Here is a 25,854-nt window from a genome sequence, read left to right on the forward strand (position 1 = left end):
ACGGGGCGAGGTTCACCTCTTTGTGAACAAGTGCGTGAGAAAATAGTTGAACAGTTTAAGGACAATGTTGCTCAACGTACAATTGCAAGGAATTTAGGGATTTCATCATCTACAGTTCATATCATCAAAAGGTTCAGAGAATCTGGAGAAATCACTGCATGTAAGCGGCAAGGCCGAAAACCAACATTGAATGCCCGTGACCTTTGATCCCTCGGGCGGCACTGCATCAAAAACTGCCATCAATGTGCAAAGGATATCACCACATGGGCTCAGGAACACTTCAGAAAACCAATGTCAGTAAAAACAGTTCGGCGCAACATCCGTAAGTGCAACTTGAAACTCTACTATGCAAAGCAAAAGCCATTTACCAACAACACCCAGAAACGCCACCGGCTTCTCTGGGCCCGAGCTCATCTAAGATGGACTGAGGCAAAGTGGAAAAGTGTTCTGTGGTCCAACGAGTCCACATTTGAAATTCCATCCATCCATCCATCCATTTTCTGAGCCGCTTCTCCTCACTAGGGTCGCGGGCGTGCTGGAGCCTATCCCAGCTGTCATTGGGCAGGAGGCGGGGTACACCCTGAACTGGTTGCCAGACAATCGCAGGGCACATACAAACAAACAACCATTCACAGTCACCTTCACACCTACGGGCAATTTAGAGTCTCCAATTAATGCATGTTTTTGGGATGTGGGAGGAAACCGGAGTGCCCGGAGAAAACCCATGCAGGCACGGGGAGAACATGCAAACTCCACACAGGCGGGACCGGGGATTGAACCCGGGTCCTCAGAACTGTGAAGCTGATGCTCTAACCAGTCGTCCACCGTGCCACCCACATTTCAAATTGTTTTTGGTAATTGTGGATGTCGTGTCCTCCGGGCCAAAGAGGAAAAGAACCATCCGGACTGTTATGGACGCAAAGTTCAAAAGCCAGCATCTGTGATGGTATGGGGCTGTTTTAGTGCCAAAGGCATGGGTAACTTACACATCTGTGAAGGCACCATTAATGCTGAAAGGTACATACAGGTTTTGGAGAAACATATGCTGCCATCCAAGCAACGGCTTTTTCATGGGTACCCCTGTTTATTTCAGCAAGACAATGCCAAACCACATTCTGCACGTGTTACAACAGCGTGGCTTTGTAGTAAAAGAGTACAGGTATTAGACTGGCCTGCCTGCAGTCCAGACCTGTCTCCCATTGAAAATGTGTGGCGCATTATGAAGCGTAAAATACAATAACGGAGACCCCGGACTGTTGAACAGCTGAAGCTGTACATCAAGCAAGAATTGGAAAGAATTCCACCTACAATGCTTCAACAATGAGTATCCTCAGTTCCCAAATGTTTATTGGCGTTGTATATGTAAGTGATGTAAATAAGGCTATGTTGAGGCAGCAGGGTTTAATGCTCAATTAAGATTTTTTTTCACATTTCCAATTAATTGAGACTTGTAAATGATATCCCGTTTTAACCTCATACGACCCAAAGGTGCCCCGCATGCACAGAAGGGGACACAACAACGTCACACACAGTTCTGATTTTGCATTGTGTATAAAGTACACTACGTTACCATACTAATTGAAAAAGCTTGTTTTCCACTGAATACTCCTTTGCTATCCAACATTGTGTTCCACCGAAAGACAGCAGCACTGAGAGCCCATTTTCCTCCGAGAAGATGCAACAAAGGTATTCGTGAAGTGCTTGGTAAGTACAGAAAAAGTAATGCAAGTCAAACTAATTCCCATGAAATGTTTTAAAGGATGAGTTCAACCAAAATGGAAATATACACCTCCTCAGTGCAGTCCACATAATTTTATGGTGAGGATTGCAGTTCTCTGTAACTCTCATAAGGATGAGTAGGTGTTGGATTTATCTTACCCAACATTATAAAAAATAGACACAAAAGGAATGAAGACGCTGGTTTATTTTTCTCATGAGGAGGGCGTATGGGAGATTGTTCAGATCACAGTCTCTCAACACGCTCTAAACAATCTCTCCCGTCGCTCCTGCATTTATTTGAAAATAGGAGGGTTTTTCCCAGACATAATGTTCTAAACAATATGACACAGCGGCACGGTGGCCGACTGGTTAGAGCGTCAGCCTCACAGTTCTGAGGAGCGGGGTTCAATCCCCGGTCCCGCCTGTGTGGAGTTTGCATGTTCTCCCCGTGCCTGCGTGGGTTTTCTCCGGGCACTCCGGTTTCCTCCCACATCCCAAAAACATGCATTAATTGGAGACTCTAAAATTGCCCGTAGGCCTGACTGTGAGTGCGAATGGTTGTTAGTTTCTATGTGCCCTGCGATTGGCTGGCAACCAGTTCAGGGTGTACCCCGCCTCCTGCCCGATGACAGCTGGGATAGGCTCCAGCACGCCCGCGACCCTAGTGAGGAGAAGCGGCTCAGAAAATGGATGGATGAATATGACACAACACAAAACATTGGACCAACACCTGTCACGTCCCCGACCACATCCGATCACGTCCTTGGTCCAGGCGCCCTTCCATCGGATGATGCTGAGTCATCTTTTTGAAGGCGAGACATCTAAAATCGTCCATAATACTAAAATAAATGATAACTTCTTGAATATATTTAATATTTCCTTCCTGTTTATCATGTATTTGCACAAATTCTCATATCATCTTACAGTCACTTCATTTCGATTTTTAACTGTAGAATCATTTTTATGAAACAAATACATTTACACTCAGAGTAAACTTGCCATACATGAATGTTGTAGTTTAAACATCGTAATCACCTAGATCAGGAAACAAATCAGGTAAAACAACATCATCATCATCATCATCGTCATTATTATCAACCTCCAATAAAGGATACATCTGCTCCATACGGTTCCATGTGGGGGTAATTGCTGTGGTAATTAATCTACTGATTAGATTTGGATTTCAATATTAAACTATGGATCGTTTTGCTTAGGTTAAACTTCTTTCTATGTTCTTTTGCTGTTGATTTGGTAGATGATTTTCTATCTATCATGGGACACAATAACATCCACACAATGTCAGAATGGCTGCAAAAACAGCAATTGATATCGATATTGGTGAAAATAGGGTTTTGTATTTACCAAAAACGTCCATCCAGTTGTCCCACAAGGAGTGTTGATTGAGGGTCCGTAGACCATCGATGGCTCTGGTCAAGCTGCCATCTGAAGCAGTATTGTTTGTTCTCATAACATACCGCAAACACCTCCCTCTCTTGCGAGGAGCATGTCGACAGCTATGCGGTCTTGGAACGTCCTTGAGCTGCTCGTGCACAGCTTCCAACCCACTCTGAGTCCAATTTCCTAATCTCTGTACATTGAAGTGGATATAGTTTATCCCATCAACATTTTTATTAATCGTACACCAACAGCATATGAAGTATTCAAATCCTCCAGCAACTTGGTCAGCTAATTTGTATTGATTAGGAACCCCACGAGGAACACCTATGACGTCGATGTATGTTTTATGTTGGATAATTTTGCCTCTGCCAGGATAAATCTCTTTTTTGTCAAGTATGTCCAAAACACACAAGGAATTTGTCTCCCGTAGTTGGAGCCGCTCTAGTACAACAGACAGTCAATTTACAGAACAATTTGGAGACATAAAGACATTGACAAAAAACAATGCAAAAAGATGCAGAGTCCTCTAGCAGCAGTTTGAATGACTAATATCGCAATAGTCCGGCGCAATGACCGTTGTGCAAAGGGCGCTGAGACTTCAAGGAGTGTATGCGGTTTAAAGTGACGAGTAGTGCGATAATCTGGGACAATGTTGGTTGTGCAAATGTTCCAGATGCTCCTCAATCAGTGTGCAAATGGAGCAGATGCTACTCTGGCATGAGTGGCCAGTATATGCAAATAGTGCAGCATGGCGGGACAACTACAGCGAGTGCACGAGTAATACATAATTGGCCCCACAGAAATGTGAAGAACTCAAGTCAAAAAATTGCCAGCTTGTTGTAATGGAATAATACAATCTTGTGATAATTGTGCCGGAACTATGAACTATGCGCAACAAAGGCCTGGGACCCATGCAAACAACACAATTTTTTCTCGCTACATTTGCTGCTTGTTCCATCAATAGTAACCAATTGTTATTTTGTCCTGAAACTCCTGTGACAACAAGGAACCAATCATCAGTAGTTATGTTGTTAACCATTAAAATTTGTCCACCTTTCTTTGAAGTTTTCAATGGCATTTCTGGTTTAACACGGTTCCTATAACACAATGCTACTTGGAAGTGGGGATCTTTTCCGCCAGAATATGCCCACAAGCTCACCATCAAACACATTGGGTGACTTGATTTGTATTTCAATATTAAACTATGGGTCGTTTTGCTTAGGTTAAACTTCTTTCTATGTTCTTTTGCTGTTGATTTGGTAGATGATTTTCTATCTAAAAAATGGGTTTTATCATTGAGGGTGGGACGTCCCATGTGCCACAAAAACAAAACCAACACCATAGTAGCCAAAGTTGCTACGTAAGCACTTATCGAATCTCGTAACCAACATGGGTGTGCCATTCGGCTGAGTTCTCACTAAACGGGTTGGTGTCTTTTTTCTTCACTGACCAGCAAGTGTTTTCAGAATCTACACATCTGCTCCCGCTCCGTTATCAGACTTTTGCTCACCTTCCCTATTTGAGTACTCAGCTGAAATGACTCTTTTACAGTGTGTTAAATGAACCCACGTGTTTCTTTCTGCTATTTTTTTTTTTAGGGCTGTAAAGTGTCAATCTATCTGTGCCACCATCCCTCCGGTTGAGACATGTGACACAGCATGGCTCAATATAGCAGTTGATTTGAATAGGTTTTTTTTCTTTTTCTTTTTTTTTTTTTTTTTTTTTTCTGTGCTAATGTAAATTTCATTTTGTAGTTTTGCACTTTGTTTTTCACAATAATTACGTTCTTGTTGTGGAATACTCATATTGGCTATCAGTATAGATTGTACCATCTTTATTTATCATTAGTTTGCAAGCCTCGGTTAATGCTACTAATTCAGCAGCTTGTTCAGCCAATTCCTGACAATTATGCTGCGTGCCTTCATCAAGTAAGGGTATTAGTGTGGCTGGATTTAAGGTTGTGCATCGCTCAACAGTCAAATGTGGTTGTGACAGCAAGATGGCAATGCAAGATAAATGTCTTGCAGGTGATAAAAACGCCATATTGGTTTGCAATAGGAGAGCAGACACTGTATGTGGACCTTAAGGGTAAATGGATGAAATAACACAATTGTGGAACTGCTCTCTACTGCCGTCAAGGCTGCCACAACTGCTCTGACACAATGTGGTAATGCACACGTTACGTTGTCCAATTTAGTTGAAAAATAAGCTATCGGTCTTAGCTTATCACCGTATTGTTGTGTAAGTACGGAGGTCATCCAATAGCTTTTACAATCTACCATTTGAATGAATGTTTTATCATTAAATTTGGAAGGCCTAGCGCAGCACTGGACACCAAATGTTGTTTAATGTCACAGAAGGCCTTTTCTGCCTCTGTACTCCATTAAACAGGTGATGTCATTTTAAGGTTGTCTTCATACATTAATTTTGACAATGGTGCAACAATATTTGCATAGTTTGGAATCCTTGCTCTACAATAATTTGTCAGACCTAAAAATGATTATTATATGTTTCTTCATCTGTGGTTTAAGATTTTTTAAGACTATAGCTTTCCTGTCTTCTAATATAGTCCTTCCTCCTACACTGAAATTATGGCCTAGATATTTGACTTGCCTTTTACATCATTGCAATTTATTTTTGTTAACTTTATGTCCCTCTTCTGTTAGATGATGCAGTAAGGCCAATGAATCTTTGCATGTCTCTCCATCTGTAGATGCCAGAAGACATGCGTGTTGTCATAACTTGTGAATAAATGGTTGGACTTTCACAGTAACCTTGTGGTAATCTAGTAAATGTATATTTTTTTTTCTCAAATGTGAATGCAAACCAAAATTGACTGTTATTTTCTATTGGTACAGAAAAGAATGCATTACTTGTGTCCACTACTGTAAACACAGTAGCGTCTGGTCTTAATGAATTTAACAATGTGTGTGGATCTGGTACGCATGCTGCTCTCTGTATTACTGCAGTATTTACTGCCTGTAAGTCTCCAACCCACTGAAGGTGGGGCCTTTTTTACAGGGAAAAATGGGTGTGCTACATGGTGATTCTGGACACTCCACTATAACTCCTGCCTTAATTAGTGCTTCAATTAGCGGTTTGATTCCTTCATGTGCATCTGGTTTTAATGGATATTGACGAATCCCTGGTCTATATTCTGTTTTGGGTCTAATTTGTACTGGTAAAGCCCCTTTAATAAGGCCTACATCAAATGGTCCCGTGGACCATAATTATTTTTTTTTTGCAACTTTTTTCAATATTTCTTCATCAATTTCAGTGAGAATCATTTGGTCTAATCAAACAGGTTGCATGTGTTTCCCTTCATCACCCTGTATTGTCCAAAACATCGCCTTTCTAATTAGACCAGTTGATGCACTGTATTCCAGTTTGTTTTATGCAGCTCATCACATTCTTTTTTTTTATCTTCTATTTTTGTGATAAGCTGCAAGGCTGCAGACAACAGGGCCTTTCCCACGTTTAACGGTGGTTTGTCTGGGATATCGATTGTGTATTTAACCAACCATTAAAGCCGTGTTCGGTTATCCCTGTCTCTAAATATAAAATTTTATCAGGATCCTATTTTTTTTTTCTTTTAAATTTAATTTAATGAACCTCCAACCCTTACACTGCAGTGTATTCCTGTTTTTTATTTTATTACTTCCTTTCCCTATTTGAAAGAATTTGGTTCAGTGTAATACTACCTAGGGTAGTCTAGAACACTCTTTCTTTTCAGTAGGACGGTGATTCAAATTTACTTTCTGTGGTAATTCTCACTTCAACTCTTTCGAGTGGAGAATTCTTGCCTTTGCATCCACAAAAGTCCACCGTTTACTTTCCCACTGTTTTGGTATGGAATGAAAAACCTAGTGGTTTCCCATTTCCCATTTACACTCTCATTCAAACAGTTTTCATTCACACTGGCTCGTTAGAGGACTCCGCCGTCCTATACCGAATTTAACTACGTCTGTCAACAGCTCATTAGAGGACTCCGCCGTCCTATACGGAATTTAACTACGACGCCACGAAACTTTCCTAGTTTCTTTATTTTACCCACCATTAACTAGTATTCACAGGGTTTATTAAACATGGAATTTAAGTACGTACAGGACTCCGCCGTCCTCGTGGAATTTGTCAGATTCCGCCGTCCTTTTTCCTAAATTTTTTTTTTAAATTTAACTCACCAGTCGTCTTTAATCCTGTGGATTGTCGTCAACCTTCAGATCCCAGTTGAGGAGAACGAAGACCATTCCCGTAAAGGGTCTTACTTGCCATGCCCACGGTCTCTTAACTGGAAGTCGGCTCCACAACTGGAATCCTCGGGTGTGTTGACATCCGGCTCGAAGGACCAATTTAATGTTGGATTTATCTTACCCAACATTATAAAAAATAGACACAAAAGGAATGAAGACGCTGGTTTCTTCTTCTCATGAGGAGGGCGTATGGGAGATTGTTCAGATCACAGTCTTTCAACACGCTCTAAACAATCTCTCCCGTCGCTCCTGCATTTATTTGAAAATAGGAGGGTTTTTCCCAGACATAATGTTCTAAACAATAAGACACAACACAAAACATTGGACCAACACCTGTCACGTCCCCGACCACATTCGATCACGTCCTTGGTCCAGGCGCCCTTCCATCGGATGATGCTGAGTCATCTTTTTGAAGGCGAGACATCTAAAATCGTCCATAATACTAATGCAAGCTAAGCAAATAAATGATAACTTCTAGGATATATTTAACATTTCCCTCCTGTTTATCATGTATTTGCACAAATTCTCATATCATCTTACAGTCACTTCATTTCGATTTTTAATTGTAGAATCATTTTTATGAAACAAATACATTTACACTCAGAGTAAACTTGTCATACATGAATGTTGTTGTTTAAACATCGTAATCACCTGGATCAGGAAACAAATCAGGTAAAACAACATCATCATCATCATCGTCATTATTATCAACCTCCAATAAAGGATAAATCTGTTCCATACGGTTCCATGTGGGTTATGGCTGTGGTGATTAATTTACTGATTAATGCCCGAATGCATGGGATACAACAACATCCACAAAATGTCAGAATGGCTGCAAAAACAGCAATTGATATCAATATTGGTGAAATTAGGGTTTTATATTTACCAAAAACGTCCATTCAGCTGTTTCACAAGGAGTGTTGATTGAGGGTCCGTAGACCATCGATGGCTCTGGTCAAGCTGCCATCTGAAGCAGTATTGTTTGTTCTCCAAACATACCGCAAACACCTCCCTCTCTTGCGAGGAGCATGTCGACAGCTATGCGGTCTTTGGAACGTCCTTGAGCTGCTCGTGCACAACCCACTCTGAGTCCAATTTCCTAATCTCTGTACATTGAAGTGGATATAGTTTATCCCATCAACATTTTTATTAATCGTACACCAACAGCATATGAAGTATTCAAATCCTCCTGCAACTTGGTCAGCTAATTTGTATTGATTAGGAACCCCACGAGGAACACCATGTATGTTTTATGTTGGATAATTTTGCCTCTGCCAGGATAAATCTCTTTTTTGTCAAGTATGTCCAAAACACACAAGGAATTTGTCTCCGGTAGTTGGAGCCGCTCTAGTACAACAGACAGTCAATTTACAGAACACTTTGGAGACATAAAGACATTGACAAGAAACAATTGTGCAAAAAGATGCAGTCCTCTAGCAGCAGTTTGAATGACTAATATCGCAATAGTCCGGTGCAATGACCATTGTGCAAAGGGCGCTGAGACTTCAAGGAGTGTATGCGGTTTAAAGTGACGAGTAGTGCGATAATCTGGGACAATGGTTGTGCAAATGTTGCAGATGCTCCTCAATCAGTGTGCAAATGGAATAATACAATCTTGTGATAATTATGCCGGAACTATGCGCAACAAAGGCCTGGGACCCATGCAAACAACACAATCTTTTCTCGCTACATTTGCTGCTTGTTCCATCAATAATAACCAATTGTTATTTTGTCCTGAAACTCCTGTGACAACAAGGAACCAATCATCAGTAGTTATGTTGTTAACCATTAAAATTTGTCTACCTTTCTTTGAAGTTTTCAATGGCATTTTTGGTTTAACACGGTTCCTATAACACAATACTACTTGGAAGTGGGGATCTTTTCCACCAGAATAGGCCCACAAGCTCACTATCAAACACATTGGGTGACTTGATTTGTATTTCAATATTAAACTATGGGCCGTTTTGCTTATGTTAAACTTCTTTCTTTGTTCTTTTGCTGTTTTTTTTTTTTTTTTACCAACTGGACCAATCATAACCTGTTTCACCAATAAGGTGTTTCCATTCAAAACCTATAGTTGCATACCAGTCATATCTAAATCCCCAATTCTGCCCATTCTCTTGAGCATCATTGGTGAGAGCCGCATATGGAATTATGATTAAAGCAGCTTGATTTTGGGGGCACAAAATATTAAACCGTTTTGCCGCATTTGGAGGCCATGCCCACAATTTTGATCATCAGCTGTACTCCTTTTGATACGAGTTAATGATTAAAAAATTGTTTTTATTATTATTGGGTTCGTCATATTGGTCCAGTTGGTAGGTGATTTTCTATCTAAAAAATGGGTTTTATCATTGAGGGTGGGACGTCCCATGTACCACAAAAACAAAACCAACATCATAGTAGCCAAAGTTGCTATGTAACAACTTATCGAATCTCATAACCAACGTGGGTGTGCCTTTCTGCTGAGTTCTCACTAAAAGGGTTGGTGTCTTTTTTCTTCACTGACCAGCAAGCGTTTTCAGAATCTACACATCTGCTCCCGCTCCGTTATCAGACTTTTGCTCACCTTCCCTATTTGAGTACTCAGCTGAAATGACTCTTTTACAGTGTGTTAAATGAACCCACGTGTTTCTTTCTGCTATTTTTTAGGGCTGTAAAGTGTCAATCTATCTGTGCCACCATCCCTCCGGTTGAGACATGTGACACAGCATGTCTCAATATAGCAGCCCATTTGAATAGTTTTTTTAAAAAAAAAATTTTTATTTATTTTTTTTCCTGTGCTAATGTAAATTTCATTTTGTAGTTTTGCACTTTGTTTTTCCCAATAATTGCGGTCTTGTTGTGGAATACTCATATTGGCTATCAGTATAGATTGTACCGTCTTTATTTATTATTAGTTTGCATGCCTCGATTAATGCTACTAATTCAGCAGCTTGTTCAGCTAATTCCTGTCAATCATGCTGCGTGCCTTCATCAAGTAAGGGTATTAGTGTGGCTGGATTTAAGGTTGTGCATCGCTCAACAGTCAAATGTGGTTGTGATAGCAAGATGGCAATGCAAGATAAATGTCTTGCAGGTGATAAAATGCCATATTGGTTTGCAATAGGAGAGCAGACACTGTATGTGGGACCTTTAGGGTGAACTGCTCTCTAGTTGAAAAATAAGCTATTGGTCTTAGCTTATCACCGTATTGTTGTGTAAGTACGGAGGTCATGCAATAGCTTTTACAATCTACCATTTGAATGAATGTTTTATCATTAAATCTGGAAGGCCTAGCGCAGCACTGGACACTAAATGTTGTTTAATGTCACAGAGGCCTTTTCTGCCTTTGTACTCCATTAAACAGGTGATGTAATTTTAAGGTTGTTTTCATACATTAATTTTGACAATGGTGCAACAATTTCTGCATAGTTTGGAATCCATGCTCTACAATAATTTGTCAGACCTAAAAATGATTATTATATGTTTCTTCGTCTGTGGTTTAGGATTTTTTAAGACTATAGCTCTCCTGTCTTCTAACATAGTCTTTCCTCCTATACTTAAATTATGGCCTAGATATTTAACTTGTCTTTTACATCATTGCAATTTATTTTTGTTAACTTTATGTCCCTCTTCTGTTAGATGATGCAGTAAGGTCAATGAATCTTTGCATGTCTCTCCATCTGTAGATGCCAGAAGACATGCGTGTTGTCATAACTTGTGAATAAATAGTTGGACTTTCACAGTAACCTTGCGGTAATCTAGTAAATGTATATATATTATTTTTTTTTCTCAAATGTGAATGCAAACCAAAATTGACTGTTATTTTCTATTGGTACTGAAAAGAATGCATTACTGCATTAATGCATTAATGTCCACTACTGTAAACACAGTAGCGTCTGGTCTTAATGAATTTAACAATGTGCGTGGGTTTGGTACGCATGCTCTGTATTACTGCAGCTCATCACATTCTTTTTTATCTTCTATTTTTGTGATAAGCTGCAAGGCTGCAGACAACAGGGCCTTTCCCACGTTTAACGGTGGCTTGTCTTTTATTTTTTATATAATTTGATTCCTGCAACGCGGCTATTTTTTGTGTATTTAACCAACCATTAAAGCCCTGTCTCTAAATATTAAATTTTATCAGGATCCTGGTTTTTTTTCTTTTAAATTTAATTTAATGAACCTCCAACCTTTACACTGCAGTGTATTCCTGTTTTTTATTTTACTACTTCCTTTCCCCATTTGAAAGAATTTGGTTCAGTGTAATACTACCTAGGGTAGTCTAGAACACTGTTTTTTTTTTTTTTCAGTAGGACGGTGATTCAAATTTACTTTCTGTGGTAATTCTCACTTCAACTCTTTCGAGTGGAGAATTCTTGCCTTTGCATCCACAAAAGTCCACCGTTTACTTTCCCACTGTTTTGGTATGGAATGAAAAACCTAGTGGTTTCCCATTTCCCATTTACACTCTCATTCAAACAATTTTCATTCACACTGGCTCGTCAGAGGACTCCGCCGTCCCATACGGAATTTAACTACGTCTGTCAACAGCTCATTAGAGGACTCCGCCGTCCTATACGGAATTTAACTACGACGCCACGAAACTTTCCTAGTTTCTTTATTCATTAAACACGGAATTTAAGTACGTACAGGACTCCGGCATCCTCGTGGAATATGTCGGACTCCGCCGTCCCTTACTTGCCAGTGACTAGTATTACACAAGGTTTATTAAACACGGAATTTAAGTACGTACAGGAATTTGTGGACTCCGGCGTCCTTTTTCCTAAAAAATGTTTTTAAATTTAACTCACCAGTCGTCTTCAATCCTGTGGATTGTCGTCAACCTTCAGATCCCAGTTGAGGAGAACGAAGACCAGTCCCGTAAAGGGTCTTACTTGCCGTGGCCACGGTCTCTTAACTGGAAGTCGGCTCCACAACTGGAATCCTCGGGTGTGTTGACATCCGGCTCGAAAGGACCAATTTAATGTTGGATTTATCTTACCCAACATTATAAAAAATAGACACAAAAGGAATGAAGACGCTGGTTTCTTTTTCTCATGAGGAGGGCGTATGGGAGATTGTTCAGATCACAGCCTCTCAACACGCTCTAACAATCTCCCCCGTCGCTCCTGCATTTATTTGAAAATAGGAGGGTTTTTCCCAGACATAATGTTCTAAACAATAAGACACAACACAAAACATTGGACCAACACCTGTCACGTCCCCGACCACATCCGATCACGTCCTTGGTCCAGGCGCACTTCCATCGGATGATGCTGAGTCATCTTTTTGAAGGCGAGACATCTAAAATCGTCCATAATACTAATGCAAGCTAAGCAAATAAATGATAACTTCTAGAATATATTTAACAGAAATGTTCTCCTCCTGTTGTCCTTCGGTCGAGGAACGAAGAAGGAAGTACAGGGAGGATGAAGGAAAGAAGGAAAGGAGGGAGGGAGGAAGGGAAGAGGGGAGGAAAGAAGGAAGGAGAGGAAGAAAAAAGGATGGAATGGGGAAAAGGGATGGAAGGGAGCGGAAGAAAGAATAGGGAAGGAAAGAGGGAGGAAAGAAAGAAGGGAGGGAGGAGGGAACAGTCAAAAAAGAATGGGTCACTTTGACTTGGTTGGACAATGTGATGGTTAAGTGGCTTAATCATTATTAGAAATGCCAATTTTAGTCAGAGGAATCTATGTTGTTGACCATATATATATATGAGATTCTGTCATGAAGTATTTTAAAAGCTTTGTCGAAGTGTTGCCCACGTCACATGAAGCGCAGAACTGGTGTTTTAACAGTTGGCTCCATGTTCATTGATGGTGAAATTTTGAATAACTTTTAACTGCTCTGGTTCATCATAGTTATGCCCATGTAAAACGTCAGTGTCTGGGTACACAGCCAATCATTTGTGGCACTGGTACAACTGGTTAAGTTCGGCTCGGGGTATGTGCATGAGCTACGATATGTAGCTGGACGACTTTTTTTTTTAACATACTTTGTTTTTCTTTATTGGTTCTGGACTTCAATTTTAACGTGTGAGCTGTGGCGCTCAAAGCACCCCCAAAAAAGAAAAAAAGAAACCGTCAATAGTTTTTTACAGAAATTGACCCGACGACCCATGACGTTATGAAATGTACTTGAGGCACTGTTAAACCAAATAAATAAGATTTCAGATAACATTCAGTTGTGCTTTGTTTTATTCAAACTCTACTTATTGAGCATTTTTCAAATCTAATTACAGCAACATACATTTTGTTTTATACATATAGGTAAATTTTTAACTCACTGGAGGAAGAATTGTATGATTATTCAACAAGAATATCTGTGTGTGGTGAATTTAGGAATACATGGCATTGAACCCAGAATTTCTTCATGAGCCTTACAGGATTATCCTAATTAGGTCAACGAGAAAATTCAAGTTGTCAGAACTCTTGTCATAACTTGTAAACCTAAGGTAAGTCAACAACGGTAGGCAAAAGTTGAGAAAACTCAAAAATCTCTTGCATCAAGTTACCATGATATTTTACATTTTGTCAAGGTTTTTTTTTTTTACAGTGTAAGTGAAGTCATTTAATTTAAAAATTAAGTAATTTAATTACAGTAAGTTAGCACCCATTATTTCTGTCATGTTGTAATGTTGGTTTGACCTGACTGATTAGAATACACGATCTGACGAGAGCAGTGATTTCCAACCTTTATGGAGTCAAGGAACATATTTTACAATTGAAAAATCTCACGGCACACCAACAAACAAAATTGTCACAAAAAGTGGATACAATAATTACTGTATTCACTTCCTGCCATCTAATAGAAGATCATTCATTTGTTCTGTCTGTCACTATGCCTCACTGGCATAAATAGAGGAACAAAAATACATTATTTATTGTAAATATAATTTTTTGAGCAATTAAGTACACAAGTACATACAGTAAATGAACAGGTCATTTAAATAGACACATTCCTCCGTGATTGGATCGGTGATCGGTTATCGTTTATTTAAACTCGCTGATCGGTGATTGGGTGGCACGGTGAGTGACTGGATAGCACATCTGCCTCTCAGTTCTGAGGACCAGGGTTCAAATCCCGGCCCCGCCTGTGTGGAGTTTGCATGTTCTCCCCGTGCCTGCGTGGATTTTCTCCGGGCACTCTGGTTTCCTTGTTTCATTCATTCAAAAGAACAAATCTTTTCAGTCAACGTAATGAACTGAATTAGTTTATGAAATGATTTCGTTCGTTGATCTCTCCCGCTGTTAGCCAGCCCGCTCGGACCGGAAACAGAAGCATTCGAGCCGGCTGGGACAGGAAACGGAAGCGTTCTGTGTAGTCTCGACGTGTCAAATGAGACGCGCAGCATTCATGTTGGAGTAGCCGACCCCTGCCTGTCCACACCCACATTTAAATATGCACATCATAGAATTAAATGAACCCTGCACCTGAGATCCCGATCTCTGCATGATCAGAAAAAAAGGACAATGAGCAAGGTAGTGAAGGGAAATAATTTTTCTGAATGTGAAGTTGTTCAATGAAGTGGAGGTGCCCAAGAAAAGCCTCTTTTGGCACACTGTTCCGACTGGTTAGAGCATCTGTTTCACAGTTCTGAGGACCTGGGTTCAATACCCGGCCCCGCCTGTGTGGAGTTTGCATGTTCTCCCCGTGCCTGTGTGGGTTTTCTCCAGGCACTTCGGTTTCCTCCCACATCCCAAAAACATGCATGATAGGTTAATTGACAACTCTAAATTGCCCGTAGGTGTGAATGTGAGTGTGAATGGTGGTTTGTTTGTATGTGCCTCCTGTTTGGGCTGGAAAAACGTATTCCTCAAATACTCTGGCCAAGGAAACGCCCAACTGCAACATCTTAAGTTCCAATTTGTCAGCAATACTAACGTCGGTGTGCTTCCTTTTCTCACCTCCGTTACATTTGGATGCCATAGTGAAAGGCTGGACCAAAAAAATAACATTAACTGAAACAATATTCGTATACTGTAGAATGTTTGAGAGATGATGCATGTGTGTAAATAACAGCGGCTATTCCCGGAAGCCAAAATGACCAGTCTCTGTCTATTGACTGCACCAGCAAACAACAGCGGCTGGAACTAACGGACTTCGTCCACTACAAAGTGGTGTTTGAATTCTAACCGGACACTATCATTTTTGTCTGTCAAATCCGGAGTCCGTTTGTTCCAGGTCTGTGAATTTGAGGTTTCACTGTATTTTACTTGTCTGTGTACGATGCGCTCCAGTGTGATGTCCTGAATGTATATTTTGTCAAATTTCCCGTAGGTGTGAATTTGAGTGTGAATGTTGTTTGTTTGTATGTGCCCTGCGATTGGCTGGCAACCAGTTCAGGGTGTACCCCGCCTCCTGCCCGATGACAGCTGGGATAGGCTCCAGCACCCCCGCGACCCAAGTGAGGAGAAGCGGTTCAGAAAATGGATGGATGAATTTGGCATTTAATACAAAATGTTGATGGCATAGAAAAGTGCTCCCAAAAGTAGAAAACCTTTTTTTTTTAAATAACGTTTTAATATCCTATATTAATTACTCACTGATGAATACATAGTATCATAAAATAGAAATGGTTATATTCATTCTCTTGAAAGCTTTCATTTATTTACCAATGCACTTACACTGTCATTGAACAAAGCACCGCATCCCCAAACTGTAAAGCTGATGAGTTACCTTGTCCGGAAGCAAATGGTGTGCTTTGTCCTGTGATACATGCAACAACAACAAAAAAAGTACACACGTGAGAAGATTTCTTTGCATGAACTATAAATATAGGAGTACAAGGTCTCTGAATTTGGCCGCTGCTGTTGCACACGCGTCCTTACACCAAAAGATGGCGGTATTACATTAAATCATAGGCTGTGTCACTTCATTCGAAACGAGCAGCATTCGTCAGGCTGAGGCTCCGAGGTGCGAATTGATGAATAGATAACAATAAAGGTGTGGAATGTCATTTAGTACGACTGTACCATCAGCGAGTCTACAGAAAACGATTTTTTAAGTCGTGTAACAACAACATATGTATTGTGTGTTTGTATCTCCATGCAAAGCCAAACTACGAGCCTGGCATGGTTCAATTCAAATACGTCCTATAACGCAATCATGATGAATTGTTGCAGTCGTCCCACAGGGGGGCAGCCTGGTACCATACTGGGAAAACAAATGAAAACATCTACTGCAGTTTTTTTTTGTTTTTTTTAAACTGCATTTTAAAAAAAAAATAATAATTAACAAAAAAACACAGGGGCAGCATTCGGTTTACAACGGTGTCCCATTCCTACGGCGACGACTTAACTCAAATTTGTACGACGTAGTAGCAAAGTTACAATTCCAGTGTATATATATATAAAAAAACAAACACACACACACGTTCAGGCTGTAGATACGAAGCAATCAAACGAAAAACAATAATCTCTTAATTGGGCCAAAAACCAATGAAATATCAATCATGACACAGAAAGTATATTTGTTGGCCACGTGATGAAGACATCGCCGTTTAGTTGCAAGACAGTCGCAGGCGCGGCGGGCCGTCTGTCGACTGCCTCCACCCTTCAAGGGGGTGGCAACACATGCAAATGGCCCAACAAACGCTATAGTGACAATCAGTCAGTCAGCAACTTTTGTCGTCTGACCTCCACCACCTTCTGAATTTCAAAGAGTCAGCTTTAGATATACAGTATGCACATCCAAAGTATCTCTGGCAAAATCAATTTTTTTTTTTACTCATGCATGGTATCATTTATTGTAATAATTAAACTGGATTTGAAGCTGAAATATATATATATTTTTTTTTTTACTAAACTACAAGTTGCAAAATGTACTTATATATTTGTTAATTTAACGTATTCTGCTAAAAAAATAATAATAATAATTCAAATGTTACCGATTCGTGAATTAGTTTTGAATAGATTATTGGTATACGATATAAATTACACATTATTCACGGGTATATAGATGTTTTAAAACAAGATGCTCATTTATTTACTAACTGCTCTGGATTTTTTTTCGAGAGGAATATTTAAAGAGAGAATTGCATGGATAATTGATGTCAAATAAATAAAAATGAATATTTAATTACGTCAACCTTTAATGACTTTGCGCACACCGCCAACAGGCGCTGTAGGGGGGGAGCGGGCAGGTGTGATGGTTTTGGGACCCCCCCGCCCCACCCGTTTCTATCTGTGTGTTGATTCAGACGCTCAAGCACATGCACTTGATGAGACTTCTCACATACACACCAGACTGGTAAAGAAAAATATCACTTTGCATTACTAATCGCTATCGCGTTAGGTATGATAAAGGATGATTTACCCCAAAACGGAAACATCAAACGTGAGAGCTCATTCGTGGAGCCGGCCTATTGTAGGAGTGTATAAAGTATGCAAGTTTGTGTACACTGAAAAAAGTACTTCATTTTCAGTTGCACATGATTAAAATGTAGTCAACGTATGTTCCCCTCTTTTTCCTCCAAAATAATGTTGAACACTTTTCCGTGTGCAACCGATGTACACCGTTCAAAAATAAATCCTTTGTTTTGTTTTTTTTTGCTCTCCATTTAATATTTGATTGATATTTTATCGCACTACTCGTCACTTTAAACCGCATACACTCCTTGAAGCACAATGGTCATTGCAATATTAATCATTCGAACTGCTCTAAGTGCTAGAGGACTCTGCATTTTTTGCACAATTGTCAATAATAATAATAATAATAATAATAATAATAATAAATTGTACCGGCATTACCAGATAACTAGCAACCCTTTATTGCTCAGTGACTTTTTTTTTCTCAATGTCTTTATGTCTCCAAAGTGTTCTCTGTCAATTGACTGTCTGTTGTCGTATTAGAGCGGCTCCAACTACCGGAGACAAATTCCGTGTGTTTTTTTTTTTTTTTTTTTTGGACTTACTTGGCAAATAAAGATGATTCTGATTCTGATAAATGCATATGGAGGGTGAAGTCGTGGGTGTAATGTTGTGGGGCTTTTTTTGTTAAACGACCAAGTGGATTTTTTCTTCTTGGTCCTCCAATTGGATGACGGAGCGCACATTTGGGGAGGAGCAGCCCAAACAGCCAAAAGGGAGGAAAAGTGTTCAGGGGAAAACAAAACCAAAAAAGATGTTTCGAGCTCTGTGGAGTCTCGCTCCTCCGACCTTCCTTTCAGCCTAATCGAGTTCCAAATGGTAACTGCAGCGACCCGGACAGCCTCTGGTTCAGCGCGGCCTAAAGCGGACTGACAAGACGGCGACGAGAGGACGAAGACCAAACCCCGAGTCGAGCAGTTTGTGGCGTTTTCCGCATCGCGCAGGATGCAGGCGCGCTACTCCGTCAACAGCCCAAACTCTCTGGGGGTCGTGCCGTACATCAGCAGCGAGCAGAGCTACTACCGGACCGGCGGCGGGTACGCCGGGATGCCTACGCCCGTCAGCGTGTACTCCCACGCGGCTCACGACCAGTACCCGGCCGGCATGGCCCGCGCCTACGGCCCGTACAACCCTCAGCACCAGCCCAAAGACACGGTCAAGCCGCCGTACAGCTACATCGCCCTCATCACCATGGCCATCCAAAATTCGCCGGAGAAGAAGATCACGCTGAATGGGATCTATCAGTTCATCATGGAGAGGTTCCCCTTCTACCGGGATAACAAGCAGGGCTGGCAGAACAGCATACGCCACAATCTGTCTCTCAACGAGTGCTTCGTCAAAGTGCCCCGCGACGACAAGAAGCCCGGCAAGGGCAGCTATTGGACCTTGGACCCGGATTCGTACAACATGTTCGAGAACGGCAGCTTCCTGAGGCGCAGGAGGAGGTTCAAGAAGAAAGACGCGCAGAGGGATAAGGACGAGCGGGACCGGGGCAAGGAGCCGCCGCCGGTGGTGCGCAGCTCCCAGCCCGTTCGCATCCAGGATATAAAGACGGAGAACGGCACCTCCACGCCGCCTCGAGCCGCGTCGCCGGCCCTGAAAACCGAGAGCCCCGACAGCAGCGGCACGTCCGGCGGCAGCCCGAGCAGCGTGCCGGACGGGCTCGAGACGCAGCACCACAGCCAGGCGTCCGCACATCAGAGCTTCGGCGTGGACAGCATCATCGGCTCCCTGCGAGGCTCTCCCCGGGCTGACCTCTCCCCGCCTCTCCTCGCCTCCTCTCGGACAGCTGTGACCCCCTCTCTGGCCGCCACGCTCAGCTACTCCCCGAACCGGGCGTCGTCCGCCACCTGCAACCACAACTCCGCCTATCACTGCAACTTGCAAGCCATGAGCCTCTACGCGGGGGACAGAACCCCCAGTGGCCACCTGGCGCCTTCCGCCACTGCGGACGAGGTTTTGCCGGACTATTGCGTGACCAGCACCGCGAGCGCCGCGTCGCCGCCGCCGCCGCTCGGCCACGCAAACGGGAGCCAGGCGGGCCAGGAGGGCCACCACGCGCACCAGGGCCGGCTCGCCTCCTGGTACGGCGACCTCAGCCACTTGAGCGCGGGGTACCAGTCCCAGCAGCAGAACTTCCACTCTGTGAGGGAGATGTTTGAGTCCCAGCGGATCGGACTCAACGGCTCCCCGGTCCACGCGAGTAACAGCTGTCAGATGGCCTTCCCGTCCACGCAGTCCATCTACCGCACGTCAGGAGCTTTTGTTTACGACTGCAGCAAGTTCTGAGAGTCACGGCTCCTCTTTCAAATTACAACCTTAATATATACTTTCTTACTGTATTTTTGCAATGTTTTTTTTATTTTTATTTTTTTTTAAATTGACATCCTGAATGGACAAGCGCGATTCAGAGATGATTTTGACCAGGTGCGTGTAAACACCAAAAACACGTAAGTTTATTCTCTTAACTTAAAAACAAAATAGCTCCAATGTTTAGCGTGCTGATAATTGACTGCAAAACATATTTTAATATATTTATTTTTGAAAAGTGATTTTCCTGAGCACCGAACACGCAAATTCCATATGCTGCCTTAATATTTCCCCAATACGTTTAAGTGGGAACTTTGTAGACTAAACCGGTTATTTTATTCATGTCATTTGTCAACACATTTTTGAAGGCATTATTTTTTTGTTCGTTTAATAAAGTGCTATGGTTTTAATTTGAGTGATTTATTAGTGCTACGTTTTTTTTCTTTTTAATTAGGACTGGATGGAAACCGACTCAAAGCACTAAAAGCAGGCTTTTTTTTTTTTTATACACAAGGAGTGTTTTATACCTGCATTAAAAAGAAATATGCAGTCACTTAGGCTCTCAACAAAATAAATATATTCGGGACCCAATTAAATGCGGCCTTAGGATTCCGCTAAAAGGCCGAAATGTTGCAAACGTTAATTTAGGCAACGCACGCCAAGCGTAAACGTCCTTGTAAATAAACACACGTGTGGCAGCAGCTGCTGCGAGGCCACTTAAAGGCCGAGTCAGCGAAATTACTTAGTCATTACAAACTCAGCTTCCATCTTCGCCCCGCTGACCGAAGGTTGGATACAAAATTCGGCATTTGCTTGATTTCATGCATGTGTGGAGTAGACGTTCCCACAGGCATACTAATTGCCAGACGTGAATACTTCATTCAGTTCAACACACGACTATAATATTTTGATTTCTTAAAAAAAAACAAAAAATAAAATAACATACACATTAAGATTGACTCGTTTAAAATAACACCACGAGATGAGTTAAAGATAACCATCACCTCATTTCACTGTACAGAGTAAAATAGAGGTTTTGAGGAATGAATTGAAGATGTTATGGCTGCAGTTTCGAATGTTTTGATTACGTTACCGTTACAAACCTGCACACAGAGGGCCATCGATATTGTGGGCTAATTCTAAACAACCGTCGCCGTGATTGGCACACAGCCACAAATCAGACAGACAAGAGGGCAATGGTACGTTACCGGTACCGGTACGTTTTGCTTTTTTTTTTTTTTTGCTTTTTTTTTCTCTTGGTTTTAAATTGTATTTTCACCTGCAGGCAGGTGGTTGCGAACATGAAGAGTTGTCAGTTCACACTAACCGCGCCAATGACACCACCTATCTTTCAGTAAGTGATTCATGCGGCGTTTTATTGTTTGGAGGCTTTTGTAACTTAATTAACATAAACCTTGAGAACACACCAATTTGTGTCACGCATGGTCCCTGATAACACGCAGCCCATTCACTGCAATTTTGTGTTAACCATATTACGTTCGAATATGCACAGAACTTCGAGTAAACAAAAAACACGGGCCTATATGTACATTTATATTAAATGTGTCTATGTCATACAAAACTGTATTTAAAAGGTCAACTTGCAACAATGCAGACGCGGTTTCCCTTCTCTGATCTTGACAAGCAGACACACTAAGTATGTTTACATCTTTGGCCTCTCCGGGGGAGCAAAATTAAATGCTCCCTGAAAAGACCTTCTCTTTTAATACTGCACGATAACACAATCACATTTTCCGCACAGGCTGAAAAAGAAAATCAGATGAATTGACGTCATTCGAACGTGTACATGTTTAAAATGTGTTAAAGTAACATTTATTATTTGATTATTTTCGAGGAAAAATAGGAACAATTAGTCAGTCACTTCACCATATTTTAATCACGTGCAACCGAAAATGAAGTCTTTTTTTTTTTTTTTTTTGCCAAACTGAAAACCTGAATATGAGCGCATGGTACAAACGAAGACGCTGCATGCAAGATGTTCAATGGAAGGAAGACTTTTATTTTTACATTAATGAAGCTAAAAAAAAAACCCGCAAAAATGTTAGTTTGTATTTTTTTGAATTCACTTGATTTGGGCTTTTATCTCACATATCTATCTGAAAGGGAGTAATTTACAATGATAAAAATTTTTAGTCCTGCATGCAATTGAATTGAGACACTATACTAACATCTTCGATAATAGTTGTATTTTTAACAATTATAAAAAAAGCTTTGCGTGACAAAAAACGTCAAACTGTTATAACAAAGTTATTTACTCAATTAAAAAAACGTTTACTCAGATGTCCCCTTTCTGTATATTTAATGCCAGTGTTTTCCCCCTATCAATAGCCTATCTCTACAGACAAAAAGGGCAGTATAATAAAAGCCTTTTACATGGAATGGGGGACCACCTGTTGAGTTCAAATGGAGCGCTCGCGTTGCCGAATTAGCCTCAAGTGATTATTTATTTTAACGTGTTTTTTCCCCCATTCTATTTATTATTTTTATTTTCCAGATTTTGATCCGCTTGTCTTTATTTTCCCACCAACAGTAATTACGAGACTTGTGTTGTGGAGGGGCGAGTGCATGCAGAGCACTCGTGAGAGGCTCAGGGCCCCGCCCATGTGTTCAGCTCCTCCGCTCTTCGCGAGCTTTCAGGGGCCCAAACCAAGTCGGAGCACATCTGCTTCTCATTTGGTCTCCTGACTGATACAGCACGTCCACGGCCATCACACACACTTGAAAAGGTCCTGGAGGTGCTGTCCTGAAACGCCTCCACGCATGCACCCTCCTTAACGCAGATCTCAGCCTCAGTATAATGCAGAGTAACGTGATACATTCAAATGACTTTGCTTTGCGGGGAACAATATTTACTGGGCCCAAGAAACTAGCTTGCCAAAGTGGTTTGCGATTTTATGATATAAATCAGTTATGATCAAAGTATGCGAAAGAAATAAAAATACAATATTAACAACGTTATAATAACTATCTTTTTAAAAAAATGAAACAGCACGCGCGGGTGGCGATTTCTTTATTACGTTTTGGTATTTAGTCAAGAAAATGAATAATTCTTCCAAAATTCCCCTAATGTGCTTTTTATGCATGCTTACGTATAAATTATTAATTTATTCATTTTTTTTTTAACGGTTGACTGACGCTAGATTTATGGCGTTTTATTAAAAAAAAAAGAAAGGCCACAAACGTTTGAGTGTTATAATGTCCATTTAACAAAGGCCAGTGAGTGCCACGAGCAGGTCCGGATCCGTCTCAATAAGTGAACTTTTTGGGAGCAAATTTAAGCAGAATTTCCGAAACTCCTGCGGGTTGGTGGTGGGGGTGGGGGTAGGGGGAGACACACTTCCTGTCCAATAAAAGAGAGCTCTGTGCTGACAAATGAAAAAGCTTAAAACGCAATGTGATCAGAGGAACACGACAGAAGCTGAAGCAGGCGACCTTTGCACAACACACACAAGTTCATGATTCTTTATACATTCTGCTACTGTTCTTAAATAAAGCACATAACTAAAGGAAATCATGAATTGTTTAATATCTGAGAAAAATACACATTAACTTGGAACTTCTATTGTGTGTGTTGATGGGAATGTTGACTGCCTGTCCTAAACGGACTCTCTCAGGCATTTGGGTTTTTCTTCATCAGCTCGATGTCTGCCTCCACCATTTCTTTCACCAGCTCCTGCAGACACGCGTCACATTTAAAGGTCAGCATGCAGTCAAGAAACTTTCAATGACACCGACACAGAAACGTCTCTTCACAGCGGAGAGCAATGGTTCTAAAAGTTTACACCGAGTACCACCTTAAAAAAACACTTTGCTCTCCAAGTACCACAGACAAGTAAAATACAGCGGCGCGGTAGGCCCAAGTGTTCATGAATTATTATTTTTTTCTGTACAGAAGTAATGATTCAATTAAAATGTATTGCACATAAGTGTAATAAAAATTGAACCCAGAGAACTGCTTGAAAAAAAACAGTTCTGAAAGATTAAATACAAATGTAATGTACTTAAAAGTTAAACAACACAAAACTGTACGTAACAAATGTAATGCACTGATTTAAAAAAAAGTTGAAAGAACTCTAACCTGCACAGTGTGAACATTTGATTTATTGATTCTTTTGCGTACTAGTTGAGTGAGGCCATGGACCACTAGTTGTATAAGTACCACACTTTGACAATCACTGGTGCAGAGAAAACATCTTGTTCAAGGGCCATATTTGATTTTGAAAAACAACAGATGGGCTGTGTATTCCGTAGATGAGTATTTATAAAAAAAAAAAAAAGTTAAAATGTGTATGCAAAATATTTATTTTTGGGAACAAAATACTTTCATTTCTTTATCATTCATAATAATTAAATTAAAATTATTCCATCAACTGATTTAAGAAAAATATGTTATTAGTTAATCCACGCATCTTCTATTCCACTTATCCTCATTTTACTGATGTTTGATTATTTTACTATTTATAATAAATCAATTAAAATAGGAGGTAAATGAATAAAAAAAACAATAAATACATTTCAATTAACACATTTTAGGGAAAAAAAAGACTAAATTAAGGCAAAAAATCTATTGTTAACATTAGTGCTCAGTGGGCCAGATTGAACAACGTGGTGGGCTGAACGTGGCCCGGTGGCCATACTTTGCCCACCTCAGTGTAAAGCCATCCATCCATCCATTTTCTGTACCGCTTATCCTCACTAGGGTCGCGGGCGTGCTGGAGCCCATCCCAGCTATTTTCGGGCGAGAGGCGGGGTACACCCTGAACTTTGTCGCCAGGCAATCGCAGGATAAGCAAATAGTTTCTTTTAATACTTGATCATGCAGATTCCAAAAATACAAGCTACCAGTCATTCTGAATGTACCTCCAAGAGACTTTGATTATTAGGATAAACAACAAAATAAATGTGTCTTTGAAACTTGATTGTTTATTATTCGTGTCAAATAACCTCCATTACACCCCCTACCCCAAATAAAATCAAGTGCTCATTTAATATCAAGTCCTCATCGGATCTCATATTGTTTTTGTTTAAAATTGTATTTTCAGTATGGAAAACAAATCTAGCCAAATGTGTCTTTTATATATTTTTTTTCATGCATTATATGGAAAATATGATGAACATTATAAAATTAAAATAGAACCGAATTATTTACAGTATCTTTACAGATAATATAAATTTAAAAAATTACAGATCTAAATTATTCATGTTATATTAAAAAAAGAAAAAAATAGATTCATGTTAAATATTTACAAACAATAGTGTAATCAAATCAAAAAAAATTATATCAAGTTGTAATTCCACTGTAAGCACTGTATCAACAATACTGTCTTCACTAAATAAAATAACTAAAACAGAACCATGATGTAGTGCAGTTGTACACCACCGTAAATGACAATACAGTGTTAAACCATTATGTTCACACCTGGCCAGGGAGTACTTATCAGGTAACAGACTTCATTTCGGGAAGTTATGTCAAAATTGTTCAATCATTGAAAGTGGTGTCCTACTCTTATGATTTTCATCGCACACATAACTGTACGTGCACCTATCCCTTGATTTGAATTAATCAGTGTGACATTTGCAGCTACATTGAGGAGTTGTCGAAACTGGGATACAGTACGCACACATTGTCAAGCACTCGTCACACTATTTCTCTGTATCCTAGCAGGTTAAAAAATATATATACCTTAGTGGTCCATTATGAGCATGTCAAGAGATTCTTTTTCTGTATCAGTTACGGTATATCTGAACAAATATTTTCATACTGTATCTGTATACAGTAGTAGCAGCTACTGCCGGTGTGGAAA

General features: G+C 40.5%; 2 protein-coding genes across 4 annotated transcripts in view; one reads left to right on the forward strand and one right to left on the reverse strand.

Annotated features, from left to right (window-relative positions):
• The first annotated feature begins 18,411 nt into the window (after positions 1-18,411).
• LOC133480456 (forkhead box C1-A-like) lies at positions 18,412-20,439 on the forward strand. The gene has a single exon (XM_061778501.1). The coding sequence runs from the start codon at positions 18,665-18,667 to the stop codon at positions 20,006-20,008; it is 1,344 nt and encodes a 447-aa protein (XP_061634485.1). The 5' UTR covers positions 18,412-18,664; the 3' UTR covers positions 20,009-20,439.
• A 3,113-nt stretch (positions 20,440-23,552) lies between these two features.
• The window catches only part of gmds (GDP-mannose 4,6-dehydratase), a 287,840-nt gene continuing 285,538 nt past the window's right edge, over positions 23,553-25,854 (reverse strand). For all 3 annotated transcript variants that reach the window (XM_061778512.1, XM_061778513.1, XM_061778510.1), the window contains one exon: positions 23,553-23,723. In XM_061778512.1, the coding sequence (XP_061634496.1) occupies positions 23,661-23,723 (63 nt within the window). In that variant the 3' untranslated portion in view covers positions 23,553-23,660. The remainder of the gene's footprint in view (positions 23,724-25,854) is intronic.

This window comes from Phyllopteryx taeniolatus, chromosome 7 (genome assembly GCF_024500385.1).
Source record: "Phyllopteryx taeniolatus isolate TA_2022b chromosome 7, UOR_Ptae_1.2, whole genome shotgun sequence".
Classification (NCBI taxonomy): Eukaryota; Metazoa; Chordata; class Actinopteri; order Syngnathiformes; family Syngnathidae; genus Phyllopteryx; species Phyllopteryx taeniolatus.